This window comes from Ambystoma mexicanum, chromosome 11 (assembly GCF_040938575.1).
Source record: "Ambystoma mexicanum isolate Mex_15411 chromosome 11, UKY_AmexF1_1, whole genome shotgun sequence".
In the NCBI taxonomy this organism is placed as follows: Eukaryota; Metazoa; Chordata; class Amphibia; order Caudata; family Ambystomatidae; genus Ambystoma; species Ambystoma mexicanum.
Genome location: NC_090934.1, coordinates 98,030,297 through 98,049,280, shown reverse-complemented (window position 1 = coordinate 98,049,280; position 18,984 = coordinate 98,030,297). Strand labels below are relative to the sequence as shown.

The 18,984-nt window shown below is 48.6% G+C and overlaps 1 protein-coding gene across 4 annotated transcripts in view; it reads right to left on the bottom strand.

Moving 5' to 3' along the window:
- Window positions 1–18,984, bottom strand: part of MAP7D1 (MAP7 domain containing 1) — a 382,583-nt gene that overhangs the window by 67,839 nt on the left and 295,760 nt on the right. For 2 of the 4 annotated variants that reach the window (XM_069622620.1, XM_069622618.1), the window contains 2 exons: window positions 3,212–3,361; window positions 562–704 (listed from right to left, as the gene is read on the bottom strand). In XM_069622620.1, the coding sequence (XP_069478721.1) occupies window positions 562–704; window positions 3,212–3,361 (293 nt within the window). The remainder of the gene's footprint in view (window positions 1–561; window positions 705–3,211; window positions 3,362–18,984) is intronic. The other 2 variants (XM_069622619.1, XM_069622621.1) reach the window with 1 other exon arrangement.

Here is an 18,984-nt window from a genome sequence, read left to right as displayed (position 1 = left end):
GTACCCACTCAGCTAGAGCCACTAAATTTGAATCTACATGCCTTTGAGCATGAACAAGCACTGGCAATCATTGCATAGCAGAAACATGTCACTATGACCTTTCAGTTCTCTGCCCAAGTTGGACATTTTGATTTGTGTACTGGCCAATCCATCACAACCTTTTTAGAATTGGCATTTTTTCTCATTCTGGGTTGTTTTGTTCACCAAATTATAGCACCAGGATACCCTTGTGTGGTAGTTGCGCCTTACAAGTACCCCGTAACAAACATTCATGTTCAGTTTGTATGTAGCTGCTCCCCTTCGCTCTTCTTTTCTTCAGGTGCCAGTTAGCTTCACCAGGCTGAAGCACAATTCGCCAACCTATGGACAAGCCTCAGCGCTGGGAGATCACTATGGGTGTGACGGGCACAAAATAAAAGCCTACTTACTAGAAAATCAGACACCAGACAAACATTTGGAATTCCAGACTCAATTTTAAGGAGGAGAATCCAAGATCATTTCTGAATTGCGCTCCCCTCATCACCACCCGTTTGCTCCCCGGCCCTTGATTATGTAACTCACAGGCGAGGAGTCCAGTCTTTTCCGTGGTGTCGTGCTGGGGGTACTGAGGGTCTTCCGTCGGTCGGCGCAGGGGTGGTGAGGTCGGTGGTTGGCACAAGGTGTCAGGGGGCTGGCAGAAGCAGAGCGCGGGCACACTGGGATCGCTGGGATAGAAAGAACAGTCAGCACGGATAGCGAGCGGGTCAACTATCACCCCTAACTAACAGCTGCCAATACCCGCCAGAGGTCGCAGATTCTTCCCGCAACCCTGCCTCCCTCCGCAGAAGGCAGTGTCCTGCTGTAGGAAATACCAGGCAGAACAGAAAAGGTGGCCCTTTCCAATGAGGGGCCCTAGCCCTCAACCTCACCCCGCACCCTCATAGCCGCAGGAGCTTTGTGGTAAAGAGGCACCCCACATTATGCTAGCTTGACTTCTAGGCAGGTTTAACTTCCTTAAACCGGCGTCACAGTTGGCAGGATGTTGATAAACCTCCCCTCCCCCCATGGCAACGTAAAAGTAAATAAAGTATCCGGAAATGCTGAAACAAGGTAACAAAACTCCTGCGAACATTCTTTCTGAAAAGGTCATTTTTGCTGAATTGTGTCTGGCCAATGACAAGCAAAGGCTTCCATGCTGCAGCCGATTTAAGTAGCAATTACAGAGGAGAAAGATGGCGTGATGTTAATTTGCAACAATGGTAAGCTGCCAGAAAAAAAAGCATGCAATCACTGCCACACACCCATCCGGGGCACCCTGCCTCCACACCACACAATCCATAGTCTTTCACTCCCCCTCGCCGACATACGTGCACTCTAGGGCCCTCACACACATGGAGGCATACGGCCACCACTCCACACCGCCAGGCACACTGCCAACGACCACAATCATAGCTCACATTAACACAGGCTATCCCCATTGCACCGCACACCTGGACCGCTGTCCCCAGACGGACTCCGCCAACACCCACACATGTTCTAACACTGCCACCACTCCCAAAGAATGTCAGCCACATGGCTACCACTCCCTGATGGAGGACTGCCTCCCGCCCAGCTTTGCCTTCCTATGGTAAAAGTCTCAGCCACAGCTGGTTATAGTTTATTCAAAGGCAACAGCAACTGGACCGCACCGCGCCACATTGCAGATGCATCACGTCACAGGTAAATTCAAGAGTGACTTTCACGCAGATGTGCTTAATAATATCTACACCCTTTGGAGTTCAGTGCGGTTGGCTGGTCCTGCCGGCACCTTCTGCACACCACGCGGTTTGAAGTCTGGTACATCAGGTACTGTGGTAGTCATTTACATGCGTGAAGTCCTGCGGCATTACCAAAGAATGGAGCGGAGCTAGGTTCATAAAGCAGGCCCACCACTTTACCTCCACTTTGACCATGTATGGATTGCAACCCTCAGAGCCCCTCTGCATTGAGTGGAGAGGGTCCTCCATGCTGCTCTGGTGACCAACACCATGCCCATGGCATGCGGGTTCCCCGGCATAAAAACAGCCACGAGTCAGTCCTACATGGACTTTGAGGAACCTCTACTGCACCCCCGAGGCCATCGGATGCCCAGGAAGAGGACCCCCAAGGTGGCTTCTCCAAGGACAAATGACAACCAACCAGAATGGTCTCTCAACACATTCCGTAGCCCAAACTGGAGACTCTAGAAAGAGCACCTTCCAGACGAGCAGGCGCCTTCCAACAGCTCGACCAACCAGTGATGCAGACAGCAGGCGTGAACGAGGAACAAGTTAAGGCACACAATGCTTGCGTACCCCCACTTTCTGCAGCATCAAATGGTAACCAAGGCAACAACTTAGAAAGAAAACAAATGAAAGGAGAAGGGGCTTGGTGTTTGCCCCCGGCGGCTTAGGCAGAAGCAAGAGGTGGAATCCGGGGGCATAGACATGGCAGTGCCCACCGATCCGCACCCCCCCCCCCCTCCTTTTTATATTAAGTCAGGGCTCTCCAGGCAAATGTATCAATTTGGCAGAGGGACAAGGATTTCTGCAGCTGTGGAGAACTTGTCCTGGTACCACTCTTTTTCAAGGTCAACCAATTTCTCAAATCTCGCCCGGTCTCCTTATGCCTGTTCCCGATTTCTCAGCCACCTCCCATAGCACCTTGCAATGGCCGCCAGCATTAAGCACCACCCAAAACAAAATGATATATATAAGTGCTGTGGAGCACACCTAGGGTGATTCAGGCATTCTAGCCACATTGAAGACAGTTGCCAACACGTAAAAACACACCTCTTACCACCATGTGCACACAACACCCCAATTGCCACATACACCACGTTCAGCCACACAGACAAGAACTGAACAAAACTATCCACCAGCCACATTGATCAGCGAAAGAGCCATGTCTGGGCACACACTGCAGTAACAGGCACATTGCCATGCACCTGCAAGTCTGTGCCAAACCCTACCGTACACAGAGGCCTTGTTCGATGTGCAGCTGCACATGCACAATCACACACACACACATATATAATGGGTAAGATGCCATGCACACAAAGTTAACAAGATGCACTATTCTGCACATACAGGTTTGTAGTAACACTACTATTCACGCGCAGGTGCACAGGTCCAGGCTCATGCATCAGGCGTGCATGCACTCGATGCGGGTTGGTAGCCATATTGGATAGGTTACATAAGTAACAGAGTCTGACCTGGGCTTCTGGCAGGATGCCTCTTACCCAGATCCTTGCCGCTGCCCATCAGAGTGGCGGTACTCCTGCTCCTCGCCAGGAAGGACAGGGTGGGCGTCATGAGCCGGTCCACGATGCTACTCTCCCAGGCGCTCAGCGGGGTGCTCCGGTCTGCCAAAGAGAAGAAGGGGTTCAGAATTATCAGCATGTCAGAGGATTTCTACGGACCCCGAGTGGAGGCTCCCTCGAACACGAGCCCAAGGTTTCTAGAAGCGGATATTGTGGGCCAGTCACGAATAGGCAAGGGCGATGCACAGCTGCACACCACCCTCCTGCCAAGACGTGCAGCACCAGCCTACACAGAAATAATGGAGACTTCACAGGGTTCCAAAAGATACAGTAGTACTATGCATTTATTAATTGTTATATTCTAATATAGCATTATAGATCGTGGGAGGGGAGGTCATTATCGTGGTATAATGACCCACCACAAGGTTATGGACCGAGGCGAAGAAGAGGACCATAAGTGGAAGAAAGATCATTAACCCAAGCGATAATGACCCCTCCTGATGCCAATATTAATTTGGTCTATAATAATTTGATGTGTATAAAGTGCTTTGATCCATAGCGCTTTACATACATTATTATCATCACTTCATCGGCCTCGGAAGGATGGAAGGCTGAGTCAACCTGCCCCTGCGACCTGAAGATCAAACACAGCAACAGCGCTTAACCCGCTGAGCCATCTTACCTGCTATTAGCACATGGAGGTAAATGCAACAAAGGTTTTAAAATGTTATGGTGTAGTATAGAGTATAGAGAATAAAGTAAATAGGCAAACGGAGTTGCTACATTAAATGTGATATTGTCTTCATAAATTAAGCATTTAAATTGCCCACTTGGTTATACTGGAGCGGGTTTAACACGTGAGCGCCTGGAGACTGCCCTCGGGTGTTAGCGGTGCACGGTATAACTCAACATAACAAGAGGCTGCGTTAGGCGTCATGTAAAATGAAAAGATTTCTCTAACAAAATCGAAAGCATTTTCCCCGGGTTCGTTTTCTCTTTATTGTGTTAAATAGGGCGCTGGAACAACAACAACAAAAGCACACACCAGAGAGGAAGTGTTGTGATGAAAAAAAAGAATTCTTTGCTGGAAATTCCATCGTGGTTTCTCAGTTTGCTTTTGAAGACAGAATGCTGAGAATGGAGTCAATACCAGTAGTTATAGACTGCTCTCTTGACATTCTGATTGGCTTAGAGGAGGTCAATAATGATCTACATGTGCTAATAACAAACAGAGTACGATTGCCCGGCATTCCTGAAAAGAGCAATGTAAACAGCTATTTTACTTTGGCTGAACAGGAGGAGTGCTCAGAGACTGGGTTACAGAGCAGTCTTTCTTAAACCACCACTAGTGCTGCCCTAAAAAACAAAATAACCTAATCATTCAATAGCACCCCTCCCCCACACCCCCCATTCTCTTGTGTCACTTGCACCAACCTCTTAATTTGCACTCTCAGAACACTGGTTTCTATTCATTTAATTATGACCATTTAAAGCACCCAGGTCAGGCTCTCTTCCTCCCGGCGCCCTCCCCAAAGCAGTTGGAATGCTGGACCATTTGAGGTCCAAATTCATGCAAATCATTTGTTTGGGCAGCAGCCATCGCGAATCTGACGTAATGCATGCATCGCTCCTCTGGGCCGCTGCTGTGACGTCAGTGCATGTGCGACTTCGGAGCGGTTCTTGGATCGTTGATGCCAGAAGGCATGACTTTGCTAGCCTGTCATGCATAGCTGTGCAACCTTACCTCGGGTCCTCCTTCTGAGAAACAGTATATACGTTGCCTAATTTGTGGTGGTGTTTGCCGGGGCTCAGCCCTGGCACTTATATCTGAGCCCCGGCACTTATTGTCTCAGACTCAGATTGATTATGAAGTGATGATAGCCAGAGCATCCATCAACCCCAATGACCAGGCGCGAGCAGCAGGGTAACCCGAAATGTGTCGACACTGTGGGGAGCAGGTGTGAGTGGCAGCAGAAATGGTGGGGAGGAACTGCCTGCCCGCCGTGTCATAAGCGTGCTTACAAATATTTGGGCCCTGGTACTTATTTTCTTAAAATATAAGCACTGACACCCAGTCCTCCAGATGAGATTTGGAAGTGGGAGTATTTTACGACTTGTGGGAGTAAAAGGATTTTTTTTTAGGGAGTAAGAATGCAAGTCCAATTCCCAATAGGAGTATTTTATAAGCGGGGAAAAATGTGTTTCAACTGAATGTTTTTGTAATATTTATATCTTTGCACCTAGTTATTCATGCATATTAAAGAAATACATGTTTATTTCTTACAATTAGGCAGTTCAAATAGTTCTTGCTGTGGTACTACGTGTACTACTGGTCCAAACGTATCCATGGAGCTGTGAGGGTTAAAGCAGGTGTGCAAGATTCTACAGGTCTTTTTCTTATTTGTTGGAATTATTTTTACTCCCCATTTTAATTTTTTGGGGTATTTGCCAATTTTCGGGGAGTAAAAGTGGCCGGTACACCCGTTATCTGCAGGTATGCCTCTCTGGGCGACAGCCTACACTCCCTAAGCCTTGACCCTTTCTGTGCCAACTGCATTCCACTCCGGGCTCTGCCACAGCTGGCTGGGAAATCCCAGCATTCTCCCCTGGAATCTGGCAGGTTACGGTACCACCCAATACACAACCCAGCACCTGTACTGCCAGGGGGCCTAACTGAAGCTCACCATACGACTGCTTGCAGACTCATTTGAGCAATGCTTGAAAGAACTAGAAACTGCCCTCATAGGTATACCCTCACTCTAAGGTGCATTTTGAGGGAACCCGTTCCCCAACAAGCAGCATGCCCCGATTCTTGTGCACGGAGGCCACACACATTCCAGCCATCAAAAACACTACACCTTCTTATATGCCCTCTATGGACATTGCAAATCTCAGGTTTCTCAGGAAATCTGCCCCCATGTCACCCCCCCACCATTCCCTTTTCCACTCCTCTGCAGACTAATCTCTGGAGACCTCGTTGTGGGGGGTGGTGGGCACAATACACTACACCCAGAGCTGTACAAAGGCCGAGAAACATGCAACTCCTCTCGGCTGCCCGAATGTCATGGCAAATCTGTTACTCCTACGAACAATCCTTGTGCGGTCACAAGGCATGTGTGACTAAAAGGGGCTGTCCTTTATGCCTAATGCATATGTACCTCCTCTCTGGTGACTGATTGGCTGGCCATACTAGGATGAGCACCAATGAGAGGATTACGTAGGGTGTAACCATATATGCAATTGTAGAGGGGCAACTACAAATAAGGGGGATATAAGCCCCCCAATAGGTTCCGAGTGACGTCTGATAATTTGGGACAAACCAGAGGGCGTCTCACCAGCTAGTTTGCGGGGATCTCTCTCTCGGATGCTCAGGGCACGGCCATCACCTTTGGATCCAGACCCTGGGGGTGGACCAGTGCAGGAGGATCACCTGGGTGAGGTGTCTTCAGGGAGTGGTAGTGAGGTAGCCGATGGTGATACGCAGCACTTTTTTGTTAATCTAACCCATCCTATTTTTAGGATTATCCGAGGTCCCAACTCCCCCTGCCCTTTTTACACAAACACTGGGCCGAGGAAGAGGGTGACTGACAGTAACAATAGTATCTCTCATACATTGTACCGGACATGTCCCACTAATCGTATCAGGCAAAGTCAGGCACTTACGTGCATACACCTGATACCACCTGATACCAATTAGCTCTCCGTCCTCACACGACTTTAAAGGCAGAACCCAAAGAGATACTCTGAGCAAGGCGGAACACGAGTACGAGCAGCACTTCTGGGACCAAGGCAGCCTACTGGAGCAGAGCGACGGACCAAAGGGCGAGAGCAGTGGGTAGAAAACCCTAAGAGTTCCCTACTGGAGGTCGTTGCCTCTGACAGGCCCCGAAAGGCACATGAAGGCGGCCAGATCCCACATCAGAAGGCTGCATTGTGTTTCAAGGACGCCAGAGACCCTCCCGGGTGAATGGCAGAGTTGGTGGATGCGAAGCCAAGCCTGTGGTACTAACCTTGACTCATGAATGGGAAATCGTAAAACCAAGAAAGAAACGCACACAGCTGGTGAGTTGGCAAGCGACCTGAGAGACCGGCGTGTGTTGAAGAAAGTTTGAAGTGGCAACATCATATCGCAAGTGAAAGCTGCACGTGCGTGGATGAGACGCGAAGAAAGGCAGACCTGTGATTGAACTTTGAAGAAAGGACGGCTGTGAAATCAGCAATACTAAGTAATGGAGTGGTCCGGCGAAGGAAGTAGCCCACTCGAAAGTCTCTGTGAAAGGTGCATTGTTTGTAACGATAAAGCGCATGAACTAAAAAAGCGAAGTAAGCAAAATTAACTCCGAGAAGTGGAGAGTGAAAGTTGCACCTTGACCTTTTAGTCGAAGTGGACCTGCGGAGGTCTGTAAAGATTCAGCCACATTTATTATTTTGAACACCGATTGTTCCTTTGCATACATTTCTCCTTTATACACTTTTTGTACAAGAGACAGGGCAGGCATTAGGTTGTGTTAGCATAGGCCATTTTAATTTGACGGACTCCACTAGGACTGTTTTGTTTATCGTTTGATGGTTGAGACTACGCCCATCTTAGTTATAGGGCAGAGTAGGAGATTTTCCAACCTCAGAAACTTCAATAAAGGTTTACAAATTGTACCCATTGTGCCAGTGTCATACTTGTGATACTATTCCTCAAGTACATAGTCAATGGGAGTAATATGCCACTGGCCTGTCACTCTGGGCCTCTAATTTTAAAAGAGCGCCATTGTTGATAAGTGCCCATGTACATTGCTGGAAATGGGAAAAATGTAATGGGGTACCCTCTCATTCTTCGAAGATTGTGATCTCAGGGCAGGTCACGCAATACAGTATCACTTCATGGAATCCATTCCTGGCAATTTGCATGAAAGAAAAGAGCATTATGGGAACATAAGTATGTCCAGAACTCTCATTTGAAACATGTCTTACTGCAGTAAGAAACGCTTTTGAGTGAATAATGGAAGTTGGGCTCTGCAGTTTTAATTGGTCACCCTACTTACCACGAGAAACAAATGTTTCTACATTGCAGGACATATAAAGCAGTCTGGACAGCTATAACACGTATGTGAAGCTTTGGCTGTTTCTGCATTCAGTTGCCCATGCAACGTGGGTTGCTTGTGCATGCGATCAGCACTGGCGATTGGGCCGGCTCTCACCAGATCTGAGATCCAGCAACAGATGTGTAGCCAGACCTCGGGATCCGGCCAGAGGCACGCTGGGGAAAAAAATAAATAAAAAAATAAATAAAAGCGGCCCGCGAGCACACTCATTTTCTCTGTTGATCCCGTGCAAGGGGTCACATGAGGAAGTTAAAAGTCCTCAGGCACGTCCCGGTTTATTTACTTATGCAATGTTTGTCAGATACCTGTATCCGACAAACATTGCATGAATAAATAAAAACCCCACCCAACTGCTTTCAGAGGGGAGCTGCAGGAGCTGTGTCGGCTGTGGTTCAAGTAAAAGAAAACGTTGCTTATGGCGAGCAGAAACCACCCTGTTTGAATAGTAGCCAGGGGATTTTTTTTTCCTTCAATAAAATGTGATGCAAATTGTGTATTTTAATGAATATTTACTCAGCAACACTGGTCAAAACTATTAGTGAAGTAACTCATCACCAGTGCCATGGAAGTGGTTTAAAGTGGAATTGATATATAGTCTGGAAAAGAAGCAGCATGAAAGAAATAGCGCTGTTTTAAACTATTATTTTGGACATTTCCTTTGATCGTAGGTCAACTGCCAGCTCCACCCCCACTAAACCCTGCCTCCTCGGGCAGCACCCCCTCAAACTCGGTCCCCACAACAGGCCCTTGTGAGATCCACCACCTAATATTTTCGGTTCCATGTAATAATGTCGCCACAAAAATCTCGCCATGCAAAAATCTCGCCGAAAAATGACAGTTTTTGTGGTGAGAGTATTGCATGGAACATGCGGGGGACACCCCCGCAACCCCCAAACTTTTTTTTTTTGCCCCCGTCCCCATATATATGGTGACCCATACAATATCGCTGCAACCTTTTCCCGGCGATATTATTTACGGCGACCATATATATATGGGGATAATATTACCTGATATCATATTTTCCATTTCCCCACCTCATGTGATAACTCTGATTCAGGACACATCTTGCTGGGAGCATCCTGTTCTGAAGCCGTGTTGTCGTCACACCACAAGCAACCGGAGCTCCATCCAGCAGGCGGCTTTCAGAAGACTCGTCAGTGCTTCATGGTCTTCTCAAAGCCGCCTGCTTGAAGCGCGGGTGTTGGGGCAAGCCCCTGGGTCTGGGAACAGGGCGGCAAGACGTGTCTTCCCGGAGCCCGGCTCCGGTGCGCTCCGGCCCATTTCCTGCACTGCCCATGTAGTGTATCCAGCCCCCTCCCCATTCCCCGGAATATTTTGCGATTTACATTCACAACAAAGACAATAGGTTTGCCATTTCTTCTGCATGTGTTAATGTAGTCCCAGTTATGATCACAGAATCAAAAAGGTTTCCATCTGCTTATTTGAAAAAGTAAAGGCGCCACAGCCGGCGCATTAGCCACGTTGACTACAATACCATAATGTGTGTTCATGGTGCACGCAACTGCTCGCGAGCTGTGCGTCAAGCCTGGGGGAGCACCAAAAACAATGTCCAGGGGCAGCACCTATTTTCAGTTTAGGTTTTTGTTCTAAACCTGAAATACAACAAAATGGGACTAAAGCCGAGAAACAACAATATAAGAGTTTTAAAATGGAGACTCGACGTGTCAGACACGAAGCAAACCCAGACTGCCGCCTTTTTAGTTTTGACCACTAGGTGGCACTAAGCGCGGCCTTTAAGCGAAACTATAGTCATGGGAAACTAAGATAGGAGAGGTACAGGATGCAGCGAGGGCTCGGCCTTTGGTGTTTTTACTGATCCACTGGCCACCCATGGCCATGCTAGACTCTATGGCCATTCCCACCCCCTAGCTGCCTCCCCCCACTCAATTCACACTCTCAGGGGATCTGAGAGGCTAGTCATGTGCTAACAGGGCAGCCTTCTGAAAGGTAATTGGAGCTATAAAACAGCTCCTGCTGTAATCAAAATGGCCTCATCCCAGTGTCTTCAGGCACTTTATTTATACGCAGTGTGCACAGTCCTTGCACTGGATGTGTTAAAACGAGCATTGGCATAGCCAAGCGTTCCGGTTCACGTGCAGGCATCGGCAGTGCCATAAGCCCCGGTACTAGCTCCATTTGTCAACTTTTGACATCTTATAGCCAGGTAATATTGCAGTGCCAGGAAAATGCCCATCACATGCCGACACAAAAACAAAACTCTTGGCTTTGCCAATGGTAGCTTGATTTTACTATTGGGGATTTAAAGGTGTGAACTAAATTCGAGGCAGCTTTCCCCTCCATGGCCACTAGGTGGCGCCCCACACCATCGTTTCCTGCTCCATCATTTCCCATCTGTGTCCTTTTCTCGTGACCTCTATTTCGGGAGCCCCGCCTCATTTTTAATGTATTGTATAGTGCTGGGTTTTTATCGTCGGCCCTGGTAAGAGCTGTCCCCCCCCCCCCGCCCCCCTCTCCCCACTTCCTTCTCCTTTAAGTGGTTTTCGGTTTCTATTTATGAGCGCGCTTCCCACTTCGCGAATCCCAAGGGAGGCGGCGGCGCTTTGCTTCCAATAACTATCCGGGCAGAGCCCCAGAAAACGCTCCCAGCGGATTGGCAGCACGGGGCTTGCAGCGGAGAAGGCAGGTAGCGTCACAGGAGCCCAGTGCCTCGAGGGGCTTGCAGGCAGCTACAGCACTACTGCAAACAGCGCACCGCCCATTACTTCCCCAGAGAAAGCCCACGCAAATGACGTATGCGACTGCAGATCTGGGCAGTGATGGGCAACCCGTCTATTAAACAGCACTGCAGAAGGCGCCATCCTGCCCACGTCATCAGGCCCTGGCAGAGCCGTGCACGCTGGGAAGGGCCGCGTGCCAAGAGCATGCCCGACGGACCCAAATACGGCAGGGAATTGACAGACCGTGCCCGTCCGGCTGGACAGCTGGAGCAGCCCAGAAAGTCAAGTGCACGCACGTTCAGCCAAGTGTGTGGCTGGAAAACAGGCACCCCAGCAGAATGCAAGCAACCCCTTAAACCTCCACGCCAGAAGGCAACCCCCCCCCCGAACCTGCCCCGTCTGAAGGCAGCCCCAAACCCCTGCAGCAGACAACCATCCATGTCAGAAGGCAACCTCCCACGTCAAAAGGCAACCTCCCAAACCACCTCCCACGTCAAAAGGCAACCTCCCAAACCACCTCCCACGTCAAAAGGCAACCTCCCAAACCACCTCCCACGTCAAAAGGCACCCTCCCAAACCACCTCCCACGTCAAAAGGCACCCTCCCAGACCTCCCACGTCAAAAGGCAACCTCCCAAACCACCTCCCACGTCAAAAGGCAACCTCCCAAACCACCTCCCACGTCAAAAGGCAACCTCCCAAACCACCTCCCACGTCAAAAGGCAACCTCCTAAACCACCTCCCACGTCAAAAGGCAACCTCCCAAACCACCTCCCACGTCAAAAGGCAACCTCCCAAACCACCTCCCACGTCAAAAGGCAACCTCCCACGTCAAAAGGCACCCTCCCAAACCTCCCACGTCAAAAGGCACCCTCCCAAACCTCCCACGTCAAAAGGCACCCTCCCAAACCACCCACCGTTAGAAGGCAGCCCCCAACCCCTGCAGAAGGCAACCTCACAAACCTCACCCCATCGAAGACAACTTCACAAACCTCACCCCATCCGAAGGCAACCACCAATCCCTGCAGAAGGCAACCACCAATCTCTCCCCACCCTCATTAGGCAACCCCTGCAGAAGGGATCTCCCAACTCTTCCCTGCAGAAGGCAACCTCCAATCCCACACAGAAGGCAACCTCCAATCCCCCGCAGGAGGCAACCTCCAATCCCCCGCAGGAGGCAACCTCCAATCCCCCGCAGGAGGCAACCTCCATCACCCTCCCTCCAAAAAGCAGGAACCCCTCTTGCCCCCTGTCAGCAGGTAATTCTAACCTCCAGAGAAGACCCCACTCAGACGGCCACGCCCACAGCTGCGTTTGTTGCCAGAATGTGGTATATAGAAGCTGCACATTGCAGATCTTAACTACAAGAGGGTCAAAACTGCACAATGTGTGGGAGGTGTTTGGTCAGGAATGGAGTTCTGAAGCGATGCAGGTGGCGGTGGTGGAGAGGGTTTGGACGAGGCAGCGGTGGAGGGCAGGTTTCCAGAGGTTATGGCTCTTGTGGGCAAGAAAAAAAGGCATTCCACTACATCAGTTCCAGGATCACATATGGTCAAACCCTACATGGAACCTGGGTTTGGGGGTGCACAGGCACTGTGGGAGTGGCAGTTGAATAGACTACGCTGATAAGTTTGAGGAGGTGTTGAAGTTTCCTGCCACTAGAGCGTTCACTCCGGAGGCCCCTGCAGTTAGCTCACAACTGAACCTTTTCAAGGCACTGCTGAGCAAGATCCCTTGGGTGGGTGGGGGGGGGGGGGGGGGAGGGGCGGGTCGCCTGTGCCATCAAAAAAGGGGACCAACCAAGTGAGCAGCTTGAACCCCACGCCACAGCTAGGCCGTCATCCTAGTCAGTAATCCAAGTCGGAGCAGGTCAGGTCTATTGCTTGCATCCTCCTAGTGCCTTCAGACCACCGGCTGACACGATGGCTCACAAATGCAGGCAACCATGGCCCGCTCTCACCACCGATGGCTGCCATCTGCAAAGCCGGGCAACCCTCATGTGAGCACAGGCTGCGCCAACACAGGCACAGCCTTTAATGACTGGAAAATCACCATGTTCTAGGAGTAGTTACTACAGCAAGCGCTACTGAGCTGCATCAAAGCCGGTACACTGCCATTATTATGATGGTATTGATTCAGCACGGACCAAGCTTCCGGAAGCAACTCAGCCCTTTACAATCATAGGGGGAAGAACACAGTGAGAGAAGCAGAGAAGAAAAAAAACGGGGCAGGGGCTAACAGGAGAGGGTGGTAAATTGGCAGCAAGGGATCTACAAAACAGGGGGGGGCAGTAGGGAGCACATCATCGAGTCTCAGCTAGGGTGGGCAGAGCAGGGTGTGTGGCCCCAGGTGTTAGGTCACAGGTTGTGGTGGGACTGGACACAGTGTATTGCTGAAACAGGGAGGGTGTTGGGTGGGTGGGTTTGGACTACCTCGACTGCGCACCTGGACATTAAAGTCCAAATATGAATAGACTGCCAGAACCACTGTTCAGAGCCACCACCGTCCATCTGATATCTAGTAAGATCGCTCAGTGGGTTGCTGCATCTGCTGCAGATTCAAAACTGCCTCTAGGACATAGAGTTCGGTAACATGGACATCTGCCATTTACAGTGCTGTGAAGTTGCCAAAACCATTCAAACCACTAGAAGTATCAAAGCAACTAGAAGTAACTGCCGGGCTCTTAGGCTTTGCTTGCAGCTACTCCTGATGCGTAAGCAAAGAATGATGCGAAGAGGACAGCGGTTGGATCAGGAAGGAGTGTCAAAAAGAGTGCATCTGTTCTGAACCTGTATGCAAGCCCTGGTGCCAATAGAGACTCACATGGCTGCCCTATAGTGCCCAGACATATAGATAGATCAGGACGCCCCTCTTCTATGGGCGTCGCTTCATCCGGGGATTGTGGACACAGCTATGGAAGATGCAAAACGCAATACTCTAGGAAGTGGCAGCTAATCACTGCAAATGTTTTAGTTTTGTCCATTAGGTGGTGCTAAAGCTTAGCAAGCCCCGCCCACCTGGTGCCTTCCTGCTCTTTTTCACCACTTAGCAAGCCCCGCCCACCTGGTGCCTTCCTGCTTGCCGCTATGTTTCCCTACTTAAGGAGCCCTCCAGCCTCTTTTCCTTTGCAGATGGGGAGCAGGTGCAAGTGGATCTAGGTCACCTGGTCTAAGCACCACCCACCTTCTTAGCCCTGCTTCTTCCTTCCTGCTCTTACTTATTAGATCAAGGGCGTCTCTTGCCCGGGTGTCTGCAGTGAAGGGCAGACGAAGAAAATGGCAATTCCTGTTCGGACCAGGAAGACTCAGGGCCCGACCCCCTGCTCAGACAGCAGGTAAGCATGCACCAACATGTGTTACCCCCTCTGTCCCCACAGGCCATCCCCACCCCCGCTGGTCCACCTGTGATGTTCACTTGTGCCCCCCCACCTTCTTGCACACAGGTGTTGCCTGTTTTGCTTGATTCTTCTACCCTGCTCCCCCTCAACCTCCTCCAGCCTACTTCTGCAGGAGTCTGTCCTGATACGTTCTGGTTTCACCATCACTGTCTTGTGGCCAATGCTGGATTTGACTTTTATGGACTTTATTCATTCACGGTGTGTCACCCTTTCTCAACTCTCATGCTGGACTTCCTTTGCATCTTGTACTCACGGTGGCCCTGATTCATGCTGTTCCCATCATCTTGCTTGTTTGTTTATTTATTTACAATGCGCTCCAGACCTAGAGGTTACCGGGCGCAGCAGACAGTATATGCGAGGCTTACATGTTACATGAATAAGAAATTTACAATATTACATGAATGTACAGTTGCATACTTACAATATACATAGAATGGTTACCAGGCAAAATTAAGTAGTGTGCAAGAGTTTACATACAATATTAACAGTTATAAACAGTGATGGGTAGCTAAAATACCCATGTACAATTGAGTTGGGCTGAACGTGCAGTGGAGTCAGTTACAGGTGTCTAGGCATTGTTAGCATTAATGTGTTTGATGAAGTTCCTTCTGAAGTGTGAGAAAGGTTGGTCTACTCTTAGGTTGGGTGGCAAAGCGTTCCACAAGTTGGCAGCTCTCACAGGGAAACTAGGCCACCAATTTTTTTAAGTCTAAATCTAGTTACTACCAGGCAGTTGGAGTTGGCAATTCTCATAGGTCTGTTGGAAATGTTTCTTTTTATTTTATCCGTCAGGTAACTAGAAGCAGCATTATTAAAAGCCTTATGGGTCAGGGAGATCATTTTTAGATGGATTTTGTTATCAGTAGAAAGCCATTTTTGTTGCCGCCTAATAGAGGAAATGTGCTCCCTTTTCTTTATGCCAAGTGCTGCTCTAAGAGCATTATTTTGTAAAATTTGGAGTCTTTGGGTGATGGCTTTATTGGCACCACTGTAGAGGGCATTGCAATAGTCGAGTCGGGAAAGTATTAAGACTCTCGCCAGGATCAGACAACTATTATTAGATAAGAAGGGCTTGCCTGCTCTTCTCAGTTTACAGGTGTAGGCTGTTGTAGAAGCTAGGGCGTTGACCTGTTTGGTAAATGACATGGTAGAGTCAAGGTAAAAGCCAAGTGTTTTTACTTCTCTCGAGACTTTGATAACATTTCCATCTATGCTGAATGCAGAGTAGTCAGGGCCCAATTTGTTGATGTTGGCTTGTGTGCCCAGAATGATCAGCTCTGTCTTTTATCATTCAGGCAGAGACCATGGGTTGCCATCCATGAAGATACACTGCTCACCAACTCCCTGTCCTTGCTATAATCCCCAGAAAGCGGGAGGAGAATCTGTGTATCATCTGCATAGTTAGTGTATGTGATACCTAGATTATCCAGATCATCGAACAAAGGTTCGGTGAAGATGTTGTATAATGTAGGGAGATGCATGATCCCTGAGGGACTCCGCATGTGATCGGTGTAGGGTCCGCTGCTGCCGATGGGGGAAAAAACTCTTAGTTCTCTCACTCAGAACGGATTCCATCCATCTGATGGCTTGGGTGGAGAAGTGAGCAGCAGAGTCCAAATGTCTGCAGAGGACCTTGTGGTCCACAAGATCGAAGGCAGCTGAGAGATCAAGTAAGAGGAGGAGAGCTGTCTTACCTTGATCTCTCAGTTCGTCTATTTGGGTCTTTAAATCGATAAGGGCTGTTTCTGTTCCGTGTAGTAGGCGGAAGCCGGATTGTCTAGCTCCTAGTAGCTTATGCAATTCAAGGTGTTTTTGAATCTGTGTATAGGCCACTTTGTCCAAGATCTTCAGAAGAAATGGAACTGTGGTAATTGGACGGTAATTAGTTGGGATGAGAGTGTCTAGTGTCTGCTTTTTGAGCAGCGGGAGCAACTAAGATTGTTTTAGGTTAGCAGGGACGATGCCTGTGGAGAAGGACGCATTGCCAAGTATGGAGATAAAAGGTGATAAATCTCTGGCAGCGTCTTTTATTAACTGTGCAGGGCAGATGTCACCTTTACAGTTAGATGGTTTGAGGGAGAGGATCATTTTCTTTACCTCTAGTGTAGTGGTTTTGGTGAAGGATAATTTACTGGTCTGGGGATTGTGGGTGGCATTAGGTGGTGGCTTAGGCAGATTAGAGAGGTTAAGCGAGGCTTTTTTTAGTTGAATTTTATTTTGGAGGGCGTTTATTTTGTTAGCTAGTGCGTGTTGGATATCTGTGCACCAGATCTGGTCCTTTGTGCAGGTGTCTGGTATGGCAATGGGTGATTCAAGCACCTTCAGTATGGAGAAGAGTTCCTTCATGCTTGAATTAGAATTGGCAATACGGTCATTATACGAGTTCCTCTTTGCCAGGCAAACTTTATTTTTGTAGTGGCGAGAGATAGATATTAGGTTGGCCTTATTCTCAACAGTTGGGCATAATTTCCAATTAGATTCACTGTTTCTCTTAGTGAGGCGTACAGCCTTAAGTTCAGGTGTAAACCATTTATTTAAGTGGGCTTTAGGTTTACTTGTATGCATTTTGAGTGGGGCAATTTTGTCCATACTATCAATCATGATTTTATTATACTCATGAACTAGTATGCTAGGGTCTAAGTTGTCAGGCATTGCGTTTAATGTAGGGAGGATGGCAGGTATGACATGGTCTATTGTCATGTTCTTCTTATTTCTAGTCAGGCATAATGGTACCGTGGGTGCAACTGTAGTGGATGGTTAGGAGGTTAAAGGAAACTAATCAGTGGTCAGTCCAGGGTTATGGCGAGATGGAAGAGATGGCCGCTGTACAGTTAGAGTCAGCGACCCAATCTAATATTCTACCCTTCGTGTGGGTGGGATTGTTAACTTTTTGGGAAAATCCTAGGGAGTTAATAGTGTTGGAAATGGTCAAGGCGTGCACGTCCGCTTGGTCATTAAATCCTAGGTTAAAGTCCCCTAGTACCAGCATCTTGTATCCTGGCTTGCAACATTATGTGTTACTACTGACTTCTGCAATTGTATTCGCTTTCCACTCTTGTTTCTCTACTCTTTTTTGACTGCTTACTCTCTGTTCTCTCCTCCTTTCCTTTCTCCCTTTTCCCCCCCATCTCCTCCCCTTACTTTCTTCTATGCACTTACTCTATCAGAATTGTCCCTGGACCCAATATGATAGCAACCTCGTCTGTGTCCTCCACCCTCCCATTACTGTTTTTTTCCTCCCCACCATCCCTCCAGCACCATCTGAAATGTCGTCAGGCCTAGCATGATGGTCGCTTGTTTTGTTCCTCCCCTCCCTTTCTGCACCCCTCTCCCTCACCTTTTGTTTTTCTCCGTCTCTACCAGAAATGTTGTCAGGCCTAGTACGGTAGTCGCCTGTCTGTTTCCGTTTCCATTTCCTCCCCACTCTCCCCTCCCCCCTTCCTTATCTATGTCTTAGCTCTTGCACTATCTGAAATGTCGTCAGGCCGAGTACGATAGTTAATTTCACATCCTTACTGTTCATGGCCTGTAAGAAAGTCATTGTATTTTCCATTGTTCCCTCCCTTGCCTTGAAGCGCTTTGAAACACATTGTGTATAGGCGCTATATAAATAATCGATCATATCGTATCATATTACCTGAAAACTGAAACTGTTTTATTATTTATAAGGCGCACCAGACCCGAGGGCATTAGGGCGCAACAATTACAAGAATTTGCGAAGCTTATTTACATACAGACAGAGCGAAGTACAATAATTACAGTGGTGCACAGATATATACAGTCCAAAATGTACAACTTTGCAGATTTTATTGGCAGTGTATAGGGACGTGAGATGTCACTGATGTGGTCAGTAAGTGTTCTTACTAGGTTTGAGAGTGCATGCAGGCATCCTGCCAAGTGCAAGTTAGTGGTCCGTAGATTTTAACCAGAGGATGGGGTTAGATCTGAAGTTCTGAAACGACTGGTCAACTCTCAATGAGGGGGGTAGGGAGTTCCAGAGTTTGGCCGCTTTGACAGGGAAACTGTTGCCTCCGACCGTAGATGAATCTGGGGATGGACAAGCAGTCTCGGTTTGCTGTTCTGGTTGGTTTTAAGAAAGATCTTTTATCAAATCTCTCCGAAAGGTATAGCGGTGCGGCATTATTGAGGGATTTGTGGTTGAGTGAGGCAGTTTTGAGAAGGATTTTGTCGTTTGTCCGGAGCCAATTGTTCAATCGTCTACTCTCAGCAATGTGCTCTCTTCTAGAGATACCTGGGGCCGCTCTAAGGGCTTTTGTAGGGTTTGTATTCTAGTAATGATGGATATTGGCTCCTATGTATAAGGCATTGCAATAGTCCAGCCGTGACAGGATGAGGGCTCTGGCCAGAATAATACAGCTACTGTTTGAGTGAAATGGTCTACCTGTTCTGATAAGTTTGCACGTGTACGCCATGGAAGACGCAACCATGTTAACTTGTTTGGAGAAGGATAGGGTAGAGTCGAGGTAGAAGCCTTGTGTTTTTACCTCTTGGTCCACCTTTATGAGGTTACCAT